The 16,723-nt window shown below is 51.7% G+C and overlaps 1 protein-coding gene across 1 annotated transcript in view; it reads right to left on the bottom strand.

The window, feature by feature from the left end:
* The window catches only part of FAM222A (family with sequence similarity 222 member A), a 77,844-nt gene that overhangs the window by 27,598 nt on the left and 33,523 nt on the right, over nt 1–16,723 (bottom strand). Inside the window, exon 2 of the mRNA XM_069081484.1 lies at nt 2,540–2,666. Within this exon, the coding sequence (XP_068937585.1) occupies nt 2,540–2,621 (82 nt within the window). The 5' untranslated portion in view covers nt 2,622–2,666. The remainder of the gene's footprint in view (nt 1–2,539; nt 2,667–16,723) is intronic.

A 16,723-nucleotide genomic window follows, 5' to 3' on the forward strand; every position in this document is an offset into this window, starting at 1 on the left:
TCTCTCCCTCTCTCTTTCCTCTCTCCCTCTCTCTGTCTCTCTCTCTCCTCTCTCCCTCCCTGTCTCTCTCCCTCTCCTTCTTTCTCCCTCTCTCTCCCTCTCCCTCTCTTTCTCTCCCTCTCTCTCTTTCCTCTCTTTCTCTCTTTCCTCTCTCTCTCTCCCTCTCTCCCTCTCCTCTCTCTCTCCCTCTTCCCCTCTCCTCTCTCTCCCTCCCTCTCTCTCCCTCTCTCTCTCTCCCTCTCTCTTTCCTCTCTCCCTCTCTCTGTCTCTCTCCCTCTTTCTCTCCTCTCTCCCTCCCTGTCTCTCTCTCTCCCTCTCCCTCTCTCTCTCTCTCCCTCTCTCTCTTTCCTCTCTCTCTCCCCCCCTCCTCTCTCTCCCTCTCTCCTTCTCCTCTCTCTCTACCTCTTCCTCTCTCCTCTCTCTCCCTCTCTCTCCCTCTCTTTCTCTGTCTCTGTCTCTCTCCCTCTCTCTCTCCTTCTCCTTCTCCCTCTCTGATCGCTCCTTCTCAGTGTCCTTTGCCAGATCTCCCTCTATCCACAGGTGTCCCTCAGGGTTCTGTCTTCTTGTCTCCCTCTATACTCCTTTACTTGGTGAAGCTCCCATGGACTTAATGACCATCTCTATGAGGATGCTTCTCAAATCTGCCTGGCCTGTCTCTGTCTTTCTGCTAACCTCCAATCTTAGATTTCCAGTGGCCTTCCAGGCATCTCAAATTTGATGTCTAGTAGATATCTTAACCTCACTCTCTTTTTTTCCCCAAACCCTCTTTCCCTCCTACCTTCCCTATGAATCTAGAGGCCAACACCAGCCTCCCAGTCCCTCGGGCTCCCAAGTGAGCAGTCAGCCTGGGCTCTTCCCTATCTCTCACCCCCAGATCCAAGGTGGTGCCAAGGCCTAGGTCACCTTTGCAGCATCTCTCCATTGCACCCCCTTCTCTCCTCTGGCACTGCCCTCACCCTGGTGCAGACCTCCATCACCTCACACCTGGACTATAGTAGTAGCTACTGGGGGGGGGGTCTGCCTGCCCCAAGTCTCTCCCACTCCACTCCATCCTCCATTCAGCCTGTAAAGTGATGAAGTGTGGGCCTGATCATGTCACCCCCTACTCAATAAACTCCAGCGTTTCCCCATCCAGGAGCAAACATCCACTGCTCGGTGTCCTCCAGCCTTCGCTGTCTTCCTACACCCTCGTCCCCACCATGTGCTTTGATGCAGTGACCCCGGCCTCTGAGCTGTTCCCTGAGCAGGACCCTCCACCTCTCAGCTCTGGGCATTCTCTCTGGCCGTCCTCCACTCCAGAACGCTCTTCCTCCCCCTCTGCTTCCCACCTTCCTTCAATCCCTCTTTCTACAGGAAACCTTTCCTGACGGCTTTTAATTCTAGCACCTTCACTCTAATCATGTCCTCTTTCTCCTGCATTTAGCTCACCTGTGCAAATTTCTTTGCATTAGCTTCATCTGCAAAGCTCGTTGAGGGCAGGGCATGTCTTTTGCCTCTTTTTGTACCCCCCCCCAGTGCCCGGCACACAGTGGGCACCTATTAGCTGTCAGACTAAGCTCCGCTCTTCTGGGTCTATGGTCTAAGGCCCTCCAGTTCTGACATTCTGATTCCAGGCTCTGCCTTTTCTCTACTTCTCAGCATGCTCCTTGGTACAGTTAAACTGGACAGAGCCTCAAAAACTACCCCCCCCATTCCATTCCATTCCATTCCCCAGCAGCTCTCACCATTAGGACTGCTGGAGTGCAGACAGGCCAAAGACCTTAGGCCCAGAAGGGACCTAAAAAGCTGGGGCCCAGGAAGGTAAAGTGCTATTATCCCTATGTATAGATGAAAAAACTGACGAAAGTCAGCTCCCACCAGGCAATGGGCTGTGTCCAAATATACGGGGGAGAAATAACAGAAGAGAAGGTTTAGAGATGTCATCTAACCTGGGTCCTTCAGTTTATGGCGTCATTGACGCCTTGGCACTGGTGGGAAGCCTAGAAACCCCTTCTCAGAATCATCCTCTTCAATGCACGAGTTAAAATACAGATGATGACAACAGAAAGAGATTCTATTGAGGGACAGTTGCCCCAGTGTCAGAGAAGCAAGTTCCTGGACCCCCAGTGAAGGAGGCCAGCTCTTCCCCATTTTACAGATGAGGTAAAACAGTCTGGTAAGGAACTTTCCCCAGGCCAGGAAAGAAGTGCGAGGCAGAGCTGGAACTCGAACCCAGGCCCTCTTCATCTCAAGGCTCCTTCTACTTTCCCTCAGAAATCATCCAGTCTAATTGCATTTTATGAAGGATGAATGTGAACCCCAGAAAAGGCAAACGACGAGGTCAAAGTCACGCTGAAAGGGAAGGGCAGAGTCAGAAGACTCCCAGGCTGGTGCAGAGAAGAGACTTGGCCCCCAGGGGCTCAAATTCTAGGCCTGAGACTCTCCCCCTGGAGGTGGCCTGGCCGGGATGCCGGGACACCATTTCTCCCAAAGGAGTTCAAGCGCCGATTTGTCCAGGCTAGGGGCTGACCCTCTGCCTCCCTGTAACCCAGGCACTTACACTTTCGGAGCTCCAGGGTCTTGTTGGGGCACGGCAGGTGCTGAGGGGGTGGATTCTGGGTCCGCTGCAGACAGGCCAGCATGGTGGAAGGGGAGGTGGGGCCCGAGGCTCACAGTGTTCTGTCCCACTGCAAAGCAAAGGAAGAGCTGGTCAGTGGAGGGCTGCCGCCTCAGCCAGGGGAGTGAGGAGAGACATTTCTAGTTCAGCTCAAACTGGGAGAACACAAGACACTCACTCCCTGGGGCCTAAAGAGATCTTTGGGGTCACCTCGCCCAGCCCTCCCATCACGCAGATGAGAAAACTGAGGCCACAGAAGTAAGGCAATCATTGTGTGTTGCATTATGTGTGTGTGTTTCCCCATCAGAGTGGGGCTTTCCCTCTCCTTTGCCTCTGCCTAGCACAGAGGTGGGGAACCTGTGGCCTCGAGGCCAAAGGTCCCTGCCCCACCCCTGCTCCTCCCCCTCCCCCCCTCCTCCAGCTTGCACATAATAGGGACTCTGTAGGTCAGCTTGCCGGCTGACCCTAGGAAAGGGAAAGGCTGGGAGACCCGGACTTCTCTGAACCTACATCTCTGTCTCTTAGAACGGGGCTGACAATGAAGGCCGGCTTGTGGGCAGGACTCAGGATCCACGGACCCGGCAATGCTGTGGATCTGCCATAGATTCAAGTCCTTATCCTTCCTATTGTCTCCGTCTAAGAGATGGGGAGAGTCAGGTGCCCCGGCCACAGGGCTAGTGTCAAGGACAGGGTTCAAATCCAGGCCTTTCTTCGGCCAAAGCCAGGGCTCTTTCCACAATTCCCCTACCCCCAGCCCTGACTCTTCCAGTCCCTCAAGGTAGTATCTGCCCTAGGGCTTGCCAAGGGGGAAATACACTCCAAGAAATGGGTTTACTGTGTGTATATGAGAGAGAGAAGAAGAGAGACAGAGAGAGAAGAGAGAGAGAGAGAGAAAAGAGAAGAGAGAGAGAGACTCAAAGAGGGGGGGGAGAGAGGGGGAGAGAGAGAGACGGACAGACAGACAGATAGTGAGAGAAGAGAGAGAGAGACAGAGAAGGAGAAAGGGACAGACAGAGAACAGAGAGAGGGAGAAAGAGAGCAGTTCAGGTCCAGAGTCAGCAGCCCAGAGCAGACCCATGTCAGCTGTGCCAGTGGTCTAATGGTCTGTACATTTGGAGCTCAGTGTTTCTCCCAGGGAGCTGGTCAGGAAGGCACACATTCCCAGCTGTCCCGCCAACCCAGCAGCTTTGACTGACTTCTGGAATGATCTCTTTGGAGCCTCCCAGGGGAGGCAGAGGCCTGGGCAAACCCAGCCCTGTCTTGGCCTTCAGTGCCCCATGACTGACCACAGCTTTTCTCCAGCTGGAAGGAGTGAGTTCTGCAATGGTGAAAGGGCTGGGGGGAGGGACCCGAAGGGGGGTTGTTGACCAGACACCCTGGCCTCCCCACTTTGAAGCCAGAGCCCAGCTCTGAGGTCCCCTCCTTTGCCCACACAGACACACAAGGAGGCACATTCCCCAAACCCTGGCATACCAACATTTGACCTTCACTCGATCTTATGCCCACCCCAACCCATCACCCCTCTCACAATGACTAGTGTTTATACGGCACTTTAAGGCTGGCCAAGCTCTTTACAACAATAACTCTAAGAGGTATGTATTATTATTATCATACCCATTTTACAGTTGAGGAAATTGAGGCTGAGAGCAGGTAAGTCATTTGTCCAAATTATCCAGCCAGCAAGTAGTGTCACATTGCACGGCTAAAGCAGAGACTTAAGTGACTGCGAAGGGTCGAAGTCTGAACCCTGACCCTGTGAGCCCTCACCCTGGCCATAGAGTGAATCCTGGTCCAAGACTAAAGCCTCCTGACAGCCGCAGGCTGGGCCCCACACCTCTGGGCTGCTGGGCAGGGGAGAAGGGAGGGAAGGAGAGTGGAAGGGTCATCGCCATGGATCCCTACTCTGGACAAGACAATGTGTGAGCACACGTTACAGAGGCACGGCTCTCTGGGTGAAACGGCCCCAGACAAGGGCAGCCCAGGATCTCAGTGCCTAGGGAGGGGAGCAAGGCGGATGGCGCCAGGAGGGGCCTTGGCTGTCTTGGAGCCTGCCCTGTCTATCTTCAGAGAGGTCTGAGCTGACACCCAGAGAGGGGCAGGGTCTTGTCAGAGCCCCCCACAGAGCCAGGCCCTCTGAATCTAAACTCAGCCCTCTCTCTCCTGCACCCCAAGATTCTGAGGCAGTGACTGGACACCCACTTGGAGAAAGGGAGCCCTGAGCTACAAGTCAAACTCCGACACTTAGCTTCACAACCCTGAGCTAGTCACTTAATCTTTATCTGCCTCAGTTTCCTGAACTGTAAAATGGGGATAAAAATAGGGTCATTGTGAGGATCAAAGGAGATCGCATTTATGAAATGTTTAGCATGTAGTAGGTGCTTCACAGAAGGAAGTTCTGCCCCCTCCCTCCCTCCTGACCGCCTCCAAGTCCAGCATTCTGTGCATGGGACCACCTAGCTGCCTCAGCAACCGGTATAACTCACACCTTCCCACTTCACCCGGAGTCAGCCCTTGGGATGGCACAAGCCTTCTTGCACCATTCATTCACTCACTCACTCTTCCTTCATTCATTCACTCACTAATCCATTCATTCCTTTATTCCTTCATTCAACAACCATTTCTTGAGGGCTTACTCTGGGCCAGGCACTGTGTTAAGTATGGGGTAAGAAAGGCAAAAAAGCCCCAAACAAACCTGGTCCCTGGCCTCAGGGAGCTCACAGTCTAACTGGGGAGACCCATGGAAACAGCGCAAGTTGGAGGTGAGGCCAGAGGGCAGGTCCTGGCAGTGAGGATGGGAGCGATCAGAGGGGACCCCAAAGGCATCCTGGAGGACTCCAGGGAGGCAGGAAGAAGATAAAGTGTCTGCCCAGTTGGAAGGATGGTAAAGTGGGCCAGGGGGCCTGGATCAGAGACAATGTGGAGAACAGGGAGTGTTTGCCTCCAGGCTGAGGAGCAATGGGTCCCAGGCTGGCATCTCATCAGAGGACCAAGAAGGTCGGTCCAGAGACTGGGGCTTAGCTTGAACAATCTCCTCTCAAGCAGGTGGGGACAATTCCCTGAGGATCAGGCCACTAGCTGGGGCTTCCATGGAGACCATCATGGTGGCCAGGGCTTGGCAAAATCCCATGCTGAGGTCACTGGGGCACGGCCTTCCATCTGTGAGGGACGCACTGGGCAGCCAGTCCTCTTTGACCCCTTTCTCTTATTCCAGGAGAACATACATACAGTAGGTATTTACCACGTTTATGGAATGGTTGGATTTGTTGAATGACTTAGGGAGACTTGTACTATCTCAAGGGTTGAGGGGAGGCTTTTGTTCAGTCATTTAAGTCATACCAGGACCCCATTTGGGGTTTTCTTGGCAGAGATACTGGAATGATTTGCCATTTCCTTCTCCAGCTCATTTTAGAGGTGAGGAAACTAAAGTAGATAGGTGAAGTGACTTGCCCAGGGTCACACAGCTGCTAAGTGTCTGAGGCAGGATTTGAACTCAGGTCCTTCTGACTCCAGGCTCAGCTCTCTATTTATGGTGCCACCTAGCTTGCCAAGGGTAGGTATGGTGAGGACACAGGAAATAGGTATGATATAGATATGAGAGATGCAGGTGTGAGGGAAGGGCTCCATGTCTCTGGAAGAGAGCACTGGGCTTAGAGCTAGAAGGCCTGGGTTCGAATCTCAGTTCAGCCTGAAGATGCTTGTGTGGCCTCGGTTTCCTCATCTGTTAAAATGAGGGGGTGGGACTAGAAAGCTCCAGATCACAGACTAAGATTTGGAAGCCACTTTAGAAGGGACTTTAATGAATGAGGAAACAGGTCTGAGAGTTTGTCAAGTCCAGAAGCATTTCCCATTCTGCTGGGGGAGGTGCATGAGGCGGGGGGGGGGTAGGGGGGGGACTTCCTGACCTCCCTCCAGGTCCTGACTCACAGACATCAGTGCTGGAAGACCGTCCATGGGTAGGCTGGCTGCGGGAGTCCCAGGCCGCCCACTGGGCATGTCTCCACTTGCCAGTCCAGAGAGCCAGCCCTGGGTTGGGAGATTTGAGTTCTAGTTTGGGCTTGGCTGCTAATTAGATGTGTGTATGTGTGTGATGGAAGGCAAGTTGCAACCTCTCTGGGCCTCAGTGTCGTCATCTGTAAAGTGGGCCTAATAATACCCTGAGCTACATCATAAGCTTATTGCAAGGGGTCAAATAAGGGAATGGGTAGGAAAGTGCTTTGAAGACCCCCAGACCCTCTGCACACAATCCTGATGTGTCATTACTGTTATTAATAACAAGAAGGTCTTGTGTGACCTGAACCCAGCACTGGAATAGAGTTCTTCTGATCTCCCTGATAGACTGGGAAGGAGAATGATGAAGGCTGGCAACCAGCCTAGCCCCTGGATGAGCCAAGACTTAGGACCGAAGGCATTTTCATTCATTCACTTATTCTGTCTTTCATTAAGCATCTAATCAATGAGTTCAGGAAGACACAAGTTCGAATCCTGTCTTGCTATCTGTTTGATGGAACTTTGCTCACCTGTAAAATGAGATTAGGCCTGACGGCCTCCCAGGACCCTTTCAGTGCCATGATTCTGATATCCAATCTGCAGGGACCTCAGTCTGGTGGAAGGGGGTTGGATGGGAGGCAGAGGGCCTGGATTTAAATTCTGGGTGAGCTTGCACAAATTGCTTCCCCTCCCCGTGACTCAGTTTCCCCATTCATAAGTTGAGGGAGTGAACTAAGTGATATCAGAGGTCCCTTTTTGGCTCTAAGTCTTATGTTCAAGGCCTGGCGATGCTGCTTTTGCAAACACTGAAGGTATTACTGGTGGCCCAAATGTAACTAGGGTGGGATGCCTGGGGCTTTGCCCCATGTTCTGACATCCAGGGCAAGGGAGCACTTCCTTTGCACAGACATCTGGAGACTGACATCCCTGTACTTTGTGCTTCTCCCCTGGCCTGCAGGGGTAGCAAGCCAGGGAGAAGGGATGTGTCTCTTCCTTTACCTGAACCCCTCACGAAGACCAAGTCTCCTGGGATTGCTGTATGGGCCATTAGCCACCCCACCTGCCCCTTTCAGAATTAATTCAGTTTCAGAATTGGGGAACCTGCGGCCTCCAGGCCACAGGTAGCCTTCTAGGTCCTTGTGTGAGGCCTTTTGACCGAGTCCAAGTGTTATAGAACAAATCCTTTTATTAAGGGGATTTGTTCTGTGAAGTTTAGATTCTGTCATTGAGGACCTAGAGGGTCACATGTGACCTGGAGGCTGCAGGTTGCCCACCCCTGCCTAGATACAGGGATTCCTAGCCACATCTCTGTGTGGTAAGTTCTGAAAGCCCCTTCCCCAAGCCCCCCAGGGGCTCAGCCCGTCTCCCTCTTCCCCACCCAAAGCTCCAATGAATGAGGGAAATTGAAAACTCGGCATTCCCAACAGCAGAGCTCCGTAAACATCATCCTAGCTTTGGGTAAAAAGAAAAGTGGGGAGTGGGAAGGGGGGGCGGGGATGGGGAAAGAAAGCAAAGTTATTTAATACTAAACAGGTGTCTGCAGCCTGAAATTGTGGGGCTCTCTGCTAATAATGAAGTATTCATGAGGAAAAGCCTTTTTTTCCACGACTTCCTTAAGATACTAATTTCACAACAAGCTCCTTGTTACGAGGCAATTATTGCAATCTTGTATTTCCCGAGCCCGAGACGAGCCGAGACGGACGGGCTGCGGCTTCCATCTGTCCTAGCCCCGCTCGCTCACTCGCCAGCAATGAAAGACAATCACAGAACTACCTTTCATTATCCCTATTTTATTTTCAGCAAAGGTGCCGTGAAAGAAATGATTTCCTCTGAAAGGGACTTTTATTCAGTTTCAAAACCAATTTTCTCCTATTACTGTCTCCAAAAAAAAAAAAAAAAAAGGAGGGAGGGAAGAAGGAGGAGGGGCTGTTTTTATTCCCCACATTACAGGCTGTGTTAATGCAGCTCGGGCTGGCAATAAAAGCCACAGTATCCATTTTCCGGCTTTGATTTCTGGTAATTTTAAAATATGCCATTACAATCAGGCAGAAATTATACAGTTTAAAAAAGGAATGAAGCGCTGCTTAGTGAAAGGATGAATGCACTTGACTGCGGGGAATGGAGAGCCTGTCCTCGGGGGACTCGAGAGGGTAATCGAGCTTCAGTTTGAGTGAGCCCCTGTACACAAGTCCAGGCAGCCTCGATGCATTAGAGAGGGGCCCCCCAAAAAAACACACGTGTACTCAGATATTCGGTTAAAAGGCAGGAGAGAATGGAGGCTCGGAGCTCACCTCTGATATTTGTCAGGAGGAAAGAGAGAATGGGGGCTCAGAGCTCACCTCTGACATTTGTTTCAGGAAGAAAAGAATGGGGGCTCAGAGCTCACCTCTGACATTTGTTGCAGAAAGGAGAGAATGGGGGCTCAGAGCTCACCTCTGACATTTGTTGCAGAAAGGAGAGAATGGGGGCTCAGAGCTCACCTCTGACATTTGTAGGAGGAAGGAGAGAATGGGGGCTCAGAGTTCACCTCTGACATTTGTGGGAAGGAGAGAATGGGGGAGCCCACCTCTGACATTTGTCAGGAGGAAAGAGAATGAGGGCTCAGAGCTCACCTCTGACATTTGTCAGGAGGAAAGAGAGAATGAGGGCTCAGAGCTCACCTCTGACATTTGTTGCAGGAAGGAGAGAATGGGGGCTCAGAGTCCACATTTGCTAGCCGAGCAATCCCAGGTGTCACCACCTCTATGAGCCTCAGTTTCCTCATGCATAAAATGGGAAACCCTCACTCCATCAATAAGCATTTATTAATCTAACTTCTCCAAAGTGCTTTGCAAACTATAAAGGACTCTAAATGCCAAGTATTTTGCGTTTTTTTTTGGGGGGGGGGTGCTCTGCCAATGATTTCATCAACATCAGGAACTTTCAAAGAGGAAACTTGCTCCAGCAAAGCACTTTCTCTATAATTTGGAGATGTAGAATTGCCTGGGTTGGGGAGAGCCCGAGTGACTTGGCCTGGGCCGCAGCTCTTGGAACATACAGCAGGCACTCAGTCAAAGCTTGTCTTTAACTGTCTCTATCTACCTTCCCAGGCTGTTGTGATTTTGGTCAGTACAAGGCCTCTCACCTACATACACACACAACACACATACACCCCACACGCAGGTCCTAGATTTCAGAGTCAGCTTTGTGACCCCGGACAACCTACTTAACCACTCTGAAACTCAGTTTTCTCCCCTGCACAATGGGGATAATCAGTCTCTGGTTCAGAGGGTGAAGACATTGTGTGTGTGAAGGGTTTAGGACCTCTGAAGTCTCTGATGATCATTACTATTGATACAGCACTTTTCACACACCTACCCCCCCCACTCACACATGTGTACATATGCGCACATGCATACACACATACATGAACATAGCTGGGAAGCAGAGGAGGAAGGCTCTGACCCACTTACCTAAGATCACACAAGGAGGGCATAGCAGAAACAGGATCTGATCTCAAGATCTCGGACACCAACACATGCTGCTCTAGTGTCCTAGCTGACTGTGTGACTTTGGGCCAATCACTTTTCAAGTCTGGGGCTCAGTTTCCTCAATTGGGAAATAGCAAGTTAGCCTCCAACCCTGCCATCCTGTGATTCTGGAATCCTGGCTGCCCAATCTGTTTGGCTGAGCACACAGCCCCACCTGGAGTCTTAAGAGATGGCATTGGGCCATTAGGGCCAGCCTGCCTGACCACTCCTGGACTAGAATGGCACAGTGGCCAGAGGCCTGAACGAGGGAGTCAGGAAGCCCTGGCTTTGAGTCCCACCTCAGACACTCCCTGGACAACCCTAGGCAAGTCCCTTAGCTTTGATGAACCTCAGTTTTCTTATCTGTAAAATGGGAATACAGTTTGTACCTATCTGGCACAGGTTACTGTGAGGATCAAATGAGACTGATTTTTATATATTTGTACACAGACACATATACATACATATGTGTGTGTTTATTGCAGTACCATCTGGATGTCAGGTACCTAGACTTATTGTTACTGTAGAGACACAGGGCAGGTTGGGACCTGCATAGACACATAGAACCCATGTTTCCCATCACAGAGCTATTCATAGAACCACAAAACATCTGAGCTGGGAGGGGCTTCAGGACAGGGGATGTCAGAGCTGGGAAGGTCCTGAAAACAGGGGATATCAGGGCTGGGAGGGGCCTCAGAACAGGGGATGTCAGGGCTGGGAGGGGCCTCAGAGATGATCTAATCCACACCTCCCACTTACACTCAAGATAAAGAAACAGGCCCAGAGAGATCCAGAAGCTTGCAGCAGCTCCACAGTGGCCAGATAGCCTGCACTTGGAGGCCACTGGGGTCATCCCCTTGACCTCTTGCTCTAGGGAGGCGGGGTGGGGAGAGCCCTGCCTGGCTTTTCCTCCCCTGGGGGCCTTTGGTGAATGCTGCTGTGCCAGGCCCTTCCCATTAGCTGACGGCCCCAGCCTCGGGCAGGCTTAGTTAGCTCCATCTGCATGGGCACTAATTCCAATCAGCAGGATCCGATTTAGCTCCAGATGCTTGGGCTCTTTCCCTTGAGCAGAGATGGGCTCAGCAGTTTTGCTAGCCCATCCTGGGAGGTGGGAGTCAATGCATTTTCCTTTGAACCGTCCCAGGCTCCGGGCTCCTCTCTCTGGCCGCCCAAGGCCTTTCTTCACGTTCCTGATTCAGTCGAGCTCCAGAACACAGTTCGGCTCTGGGGCCTGGGGCCTGCTGCCTGGGGCCTGGGGCCTGGGGCTCTGGGGCCTGGGGCCTGAGGCCTGGGGCCTGGGGCCTGCGGCCTGGGGCCTGGGGCTCTGGGGCCTGCGGCCTGGGGCCTGGGGCCTGGGGCCCGGGGCCTGGGGCCTGGGGCTCTGGGGCCTGCTGCCTGGGGCCTGCCGCCTGGGGCCTGCCGCCTGGGCTGCTTCCTCCCACAGCCTCAGCTTCACAGGTTATTAGAATGGGAGTAACAAGATGAGCATTAACTGAATGTCACAGGCTCGCACAGAAGAAACCATTTCATCAAGTGCTGCAGAAAGGTGGCCCGTATTGATTCTTATATCCCGTCACCTCCCTCGCCTTCCCTCCCCTGAAGAAGGCCGGCAGGGACAGGATCTTGGGATCCTAGCAACACTGGGGAGAGCCTGAGAACAGGGGACGGCAGAGCTGGGAGGGGCCTTAGAACAGGGGATGCCAAAGCTGAGAGAGGGGTCTTGGAACAGGGGATGTCAGAGCTGGGAGGGGCCTTAGAACAGTGGATGTCAGAGCTGGGAAGGCCTGAGAACAGGGGACGGCAGAGCTGGGAGGGGCCTTAGAACAGGGGATGCCAAAGCTGAGAGAGGGGTCTTGGAACAGGGGATGTCAGAGCTGGGAAGGCCTCAGAACAGGGGATGTCAGGGTTGGGAGGGCCTCAAAACAGGGGATGTCAGGGCTGGGAGGAGGTAGCTCAGAGGTCTTTTAGTCTAGTCCAGGGCTTCTTAAATTGGGGTCCATGAGTTTGAAAACTATTTCAGATTAATTGGTTTCCTTTGGAACCCTAGACATTTTATTTTATGCATTTAAAAGCATGATCCCGAGGAGGGCTTCACCCATTCCCAAAGGGGTCCATGACACAAAGAAGGTTCAGAGCCCTGCTCTCATTTCTCTAGAGGAGGAGACTGAGGGTCGCAGAGGAGAAATGACATCAGTCTCCAATACTACCATGTAACCCCTGGGGTCGAAGGGCTGTGTCCAGAGTTGCCACGAGCTCTTGGATATTGCCCAGATCACTCCCCATCCTCAGAGAAAAGACAAGCATGTGGCTGGTGGCCTGTGGTAGGTTTTTTTCTGTATGGGGGGAGTGAAGAGAAAGAGACAATAGTAGTGGGCTATCCCCCCAAGCAGCTGCTCAGTCCCCAGCTATCTGGGAGCATGGTGAGCAGTAGAACCTTAGTAGGAGCTTGCTGGGTGCTGAGTGAATGAATGAACGATTGCACGAACGCGCATGGGGTCAGGCAGGTCTGCCAGGAGCCCTGCAGCCACAGCTGGAACCCCGTCATTTCCTTGGAGCTGAGGGAGCAGGCTCTGATCCTTAGTGTCTGGCACACAGTAGTCTTGGGGAATGAATCAATAAATAAGTGGACAGATGGATGGTAATGAAACCCAGGGGGATTTCCTAGAATGGAAACCCTTTGAGGACAGGGACTGTTTTTCTCTGTCTTTGTGTTCCCAACAATTAACACAGAATTTGGCAAACATTAAGCACTTAATACATACTTCTCGACTGAACAGAAGCTCTCTGAGAACAGCCTGGGCTTTGGTTGTGGTTTGAATCTCCAACTGTGAGCAGTTATTAAGGGCTTGCTAGGTCCAAGGCACCGTGCCAAGTGCAGGGGCTAAAAGACAAACATGAATCAAGTCTTGTCCTCAAGGAGCTCACATTCCAACGTTCTCTCTGTACTAATGTCTATAGGCATGAGGATATAAAGGTGATACATGAGGCAGTTTGGGGGTGTGGGGAGGTCCCAGGAAAGTCTTCAGGAAGAAGACAGCTCTTGGACTGAATCTTGAAGGAAAATCGGGGATCCTGAGAGAAGGTGAGATAGGAGTGCACTACAGATGTGGAGAAATGGGTTAGGATGATCAGAGCATACACTCAGAGCTGGAAGGGGTCAACTAATTCAATACCTTCCTCTTGTTTTACTGGGGAGGAAACTGGGTTTAGCCAGTACAAAGGCCTGGAGGTGGGAGATGAGACATGACATGATCACACCAGGAAAACCACTCTACACCTGTGTGAAGGATGGACTAGAGGGGGAGAACACTGAGGCAGAGAGACCAGAGAACAGGCAAGGAAAGAGGCAAGGTGAGGTCCCTCTGGGAGTGGAAGAAGGGGGCACAGATGAGATGTTTGGGGGTAGAAGCAACAAGATCTGGTCATTGATTGGCTATTTGTGGTGAATGAGAGGATAGAGGATGAGCCTGGCATATCTCTGACAGTAACAGAGAAGTTTGGAAGAGGGGAAGGTTTGGGGAAGAAGGAGACTAAGGGGCAGCTAGGTGGCGCAGTGAATAGAGCACTGGCCCTGGAGTCAGGAGTACCCAAGTTCCAATCCTGCCTCAGACACTTAACACACACACACACACACACACACAAACACAAACACAAACACAAACTAGCTGTATTACCTTGGGCAAGTCACTTAACCCCAATTGCCCTCCAAAAAAAAAGAGACTAAGTTCTCTTCGGACCTTCTGGGTTTGAGATGCCACTGGGACTTCTGGTTTGGAATATCAAAATAGCCATCTGGTGGGTTCAGAAGACTGCCTGAGACCAGATAGAGAGATCTGAGAGTTATCAGAATGGAGAGTGAAATTAAAGTAATGTGGGGTGGTGAGAGAGACAGAGAGAGAGAGAGAGACAGACAGAGAGGGAGAGGAAGGGGGAGAGAGTAAGAGAATGTGTGTGTGCATGTGGGAGAGAGACAGAGACAGAGAGACAGAGGGAGGGAGGGTTAAGGAGAGAGAGAGATAGAGAGGAAGGGAGGGAGAGAGAGAGTGAGGGAGGGAGGGGGGAGAGAGACAGAGGGGAGAGAGAGAGAGAGAGAGAGAGAGAGAGAGGAAAGCAGGTTTAAGACAACCCCTTCGAGGTGAGTGGATGTAACATGACTTATGATCAGCAAAGGAGAACGGAAGGACTGATCAGACATCTAGGAGGCCAGTCAGGAGAGGCCAGAGCCTAGAAATTCAGAGGAGAAAGTTATTGGTCCTTCGTTTTGGAAAGGGACCAATGACATCAGGAGGGGGATGTTCTGACTTTCCAGTGACTTGGATTTAAGTGCAGCAGACTGGCAAAGTCACCAGCCCCACTCTCTCCTCCAGACTCAGAGTATCCAAGAGGAGAAGGTGGTCAGCGGCGTCCAGGGCTACCGAGAGGAAGGCTATAGCTGTACAATGCATATATTTGAGGGGCCTAAGGGAACAGTCATGTCCCATGTACCAGCTGAGGTCAGCTTGTCCATGACAGTGGCAGAGCTGGCTCCTGGCCACCTGATGCACGAGTCCTTGTGAGGCCTCTCTAGCACAGAGCTTGTCCCCTCCCCAAGTGGTCTTTGAGGTTAGTCCCTTATAGGAAGAGCCACATGGGATGGGGGTTTCAGAGGAGAATCCACCATCTTCTGAACAATAATAACTCCCTTTAATGTCCTCAAAAGTCCTTCCCAGGCTTCTTTGGTGTTTCCACTGGTACTTTGTTCCCCATTGGGCAGGTGGACAGGTTCGATTGCCTAGCCCCTGGGACAAATGGGAAACTGAGATCCAAGAAGCGGCCAAAGTCAAGTGATTTGCCAAGAACTGTAAGCTTCTAGACTTGGAGCTGGAAAGAACCTTGGGATTCATCATGTCCAACCCCCTCATTACACAGAGGAAGAGACTGAAGCCCAGGAAGGGCTTCAGAGAGTCTTCAGAGGCCACCCTGCCCACCCCTTTCATTTTATAGGTGAGGAGAAATGGGTTTGGGTGATCAGATCACACACTCAGAGCTGGAAGGGGCCATCTAATTCAATACTTTCCCCCCATTTTGGGGAGGAAACTGGCCTCAACAGATGCCTGGATCAACAGATGCTCAAGGTCATAGGGGTCACAAGGGGCCTGGGTGGGATTTGAACCAAAATCACCAGTTGTCATATCTAAGTAGCTTCTCCTCTTGCCCAAGGTCATGTGGCTATCTCAAAAATGAGCCTGGGTCTGAACCTGAGGTTTATCGGATGCCATTGCCCCTCCCCAACCCCACACCAATGATGTCTGGGAAACCTAGCCACCTCCCACCCCCACCCCATCAGACCCTCTTCTCTCCTCCCAAGCCCAAGGAGGGCCCCCATCAGTCTGTGCTTGCCCCCTCCTTAATCCTAGGGGAGAGGATTGCCCTGGGAAGCTGCTGCTAATTTTGAAACCGTATCTCCAAATCGGACTATTTATAAGCCCAAGGTCTTTGTGACTTTAATAAAAAAAAAAAGGAGGGGGTGTCTAAAGCCTCAGTGATAGAATGCTCTGGCACCTTCTCTGACATCAGGGGCCGATAAGGCCCCTTATCTAAGGCCTGCGCCTCCGAGAAGGTCTCCTCTGCCAGATAACTCCTTTGCAGCTGTCGATAGACCCTTTCAGAGCCTAGGATTTAGATAAAGGAAAATGTGACAGGAGGGGGAAAAGAGAGAGAGAGAGAGAGAAAAGAAGGAACTTTCAAAGTCTGAGAATGAATTGAGTTTACCCGGCTTGCCTTGAGAGAACAAAGAATAAAAGATGGATGGTGGAAGCCTGCAGCCTGGATTTTTTTATTAAAAGACTAGGGGGAAATCTGTGGGTTAGCCCCAGCCTCTATTTGTCATCTTCCCCTGTCCCCTGGTCAGTTCCAGGGCTGCTGGGAGGGGGCCCCCAGAGAGTGGGGCCCCCATCAGACAGGTCTGGCCAGAGACCAGCTTCCTGCCCTGGGGTTAATCTGATCACAGTGGGGAGGGGAACAAGCAAAAAAAATCAACAAGAAAAGAAACAGAGGCTTCTCTCCCAACCATAAATCCATTCTAACTCTTGCCAACACCTGCTGGCCTCAGCCAAGTCCGGGGGTCTCTGATTCAGGGGCTTGGGGAGGGGAAGAAAGATGAGAACAAGGAAAAAAAGTGTGGGGCGGATTCTTCCAAGAGATCATCCCAGGAGAGTAGGAGTTCATGGCTGGAGAACAGGGATAATCTTAACTGTGTGACCTTGGACAAACAACTGCCTTGTTGAGGCCTCAGTTTTTCCCAGTAAAATGAAGAAGGAAGGGGGTGGGACTGACCGATATTGTTACATGCTTATGGACCACAGTTTCCTGGGGCTGGGAGACTTCTGAGATCTTTCCCAGTTCTAGCCCTATGAGCCTATAAATAAAAGGTCACTCTCCCTGCTTTCCAAAAAGGATACACCCAAGTCATGGCAGACAGATGAGAAATGATAAGTATTCATAAGGGCTCTTCTCATCAGGCATCAAGCAAACATTGACCAATTCCCTGTAAAAAGCAAGGCTTCATCCAAATAGTGGCTATCAGGTTATCCAGACCCCTCTCTCTCCTCTCTCTCTCTCTCTCTCTGTCTCTCTCTCTCCTCTCTCTCTC

The sequence above is a fragment of the Petaurus breviceps genome, unplaced genomic scaffold (assembly GCF_028583685.1).
Source record: "Petaurus breviceps papuanus isolate PSGF00001 unplaced genomic scaffold, PetGlider_PUasm1.0 99, whole genome shotgun sequence".
NCBI classification, from domain to species: Eukaryota; Metazoa; Chordata; class Mammalia; order Diprotodontia; family Petauridae; genus Petaurus; species Petaurus breviceps.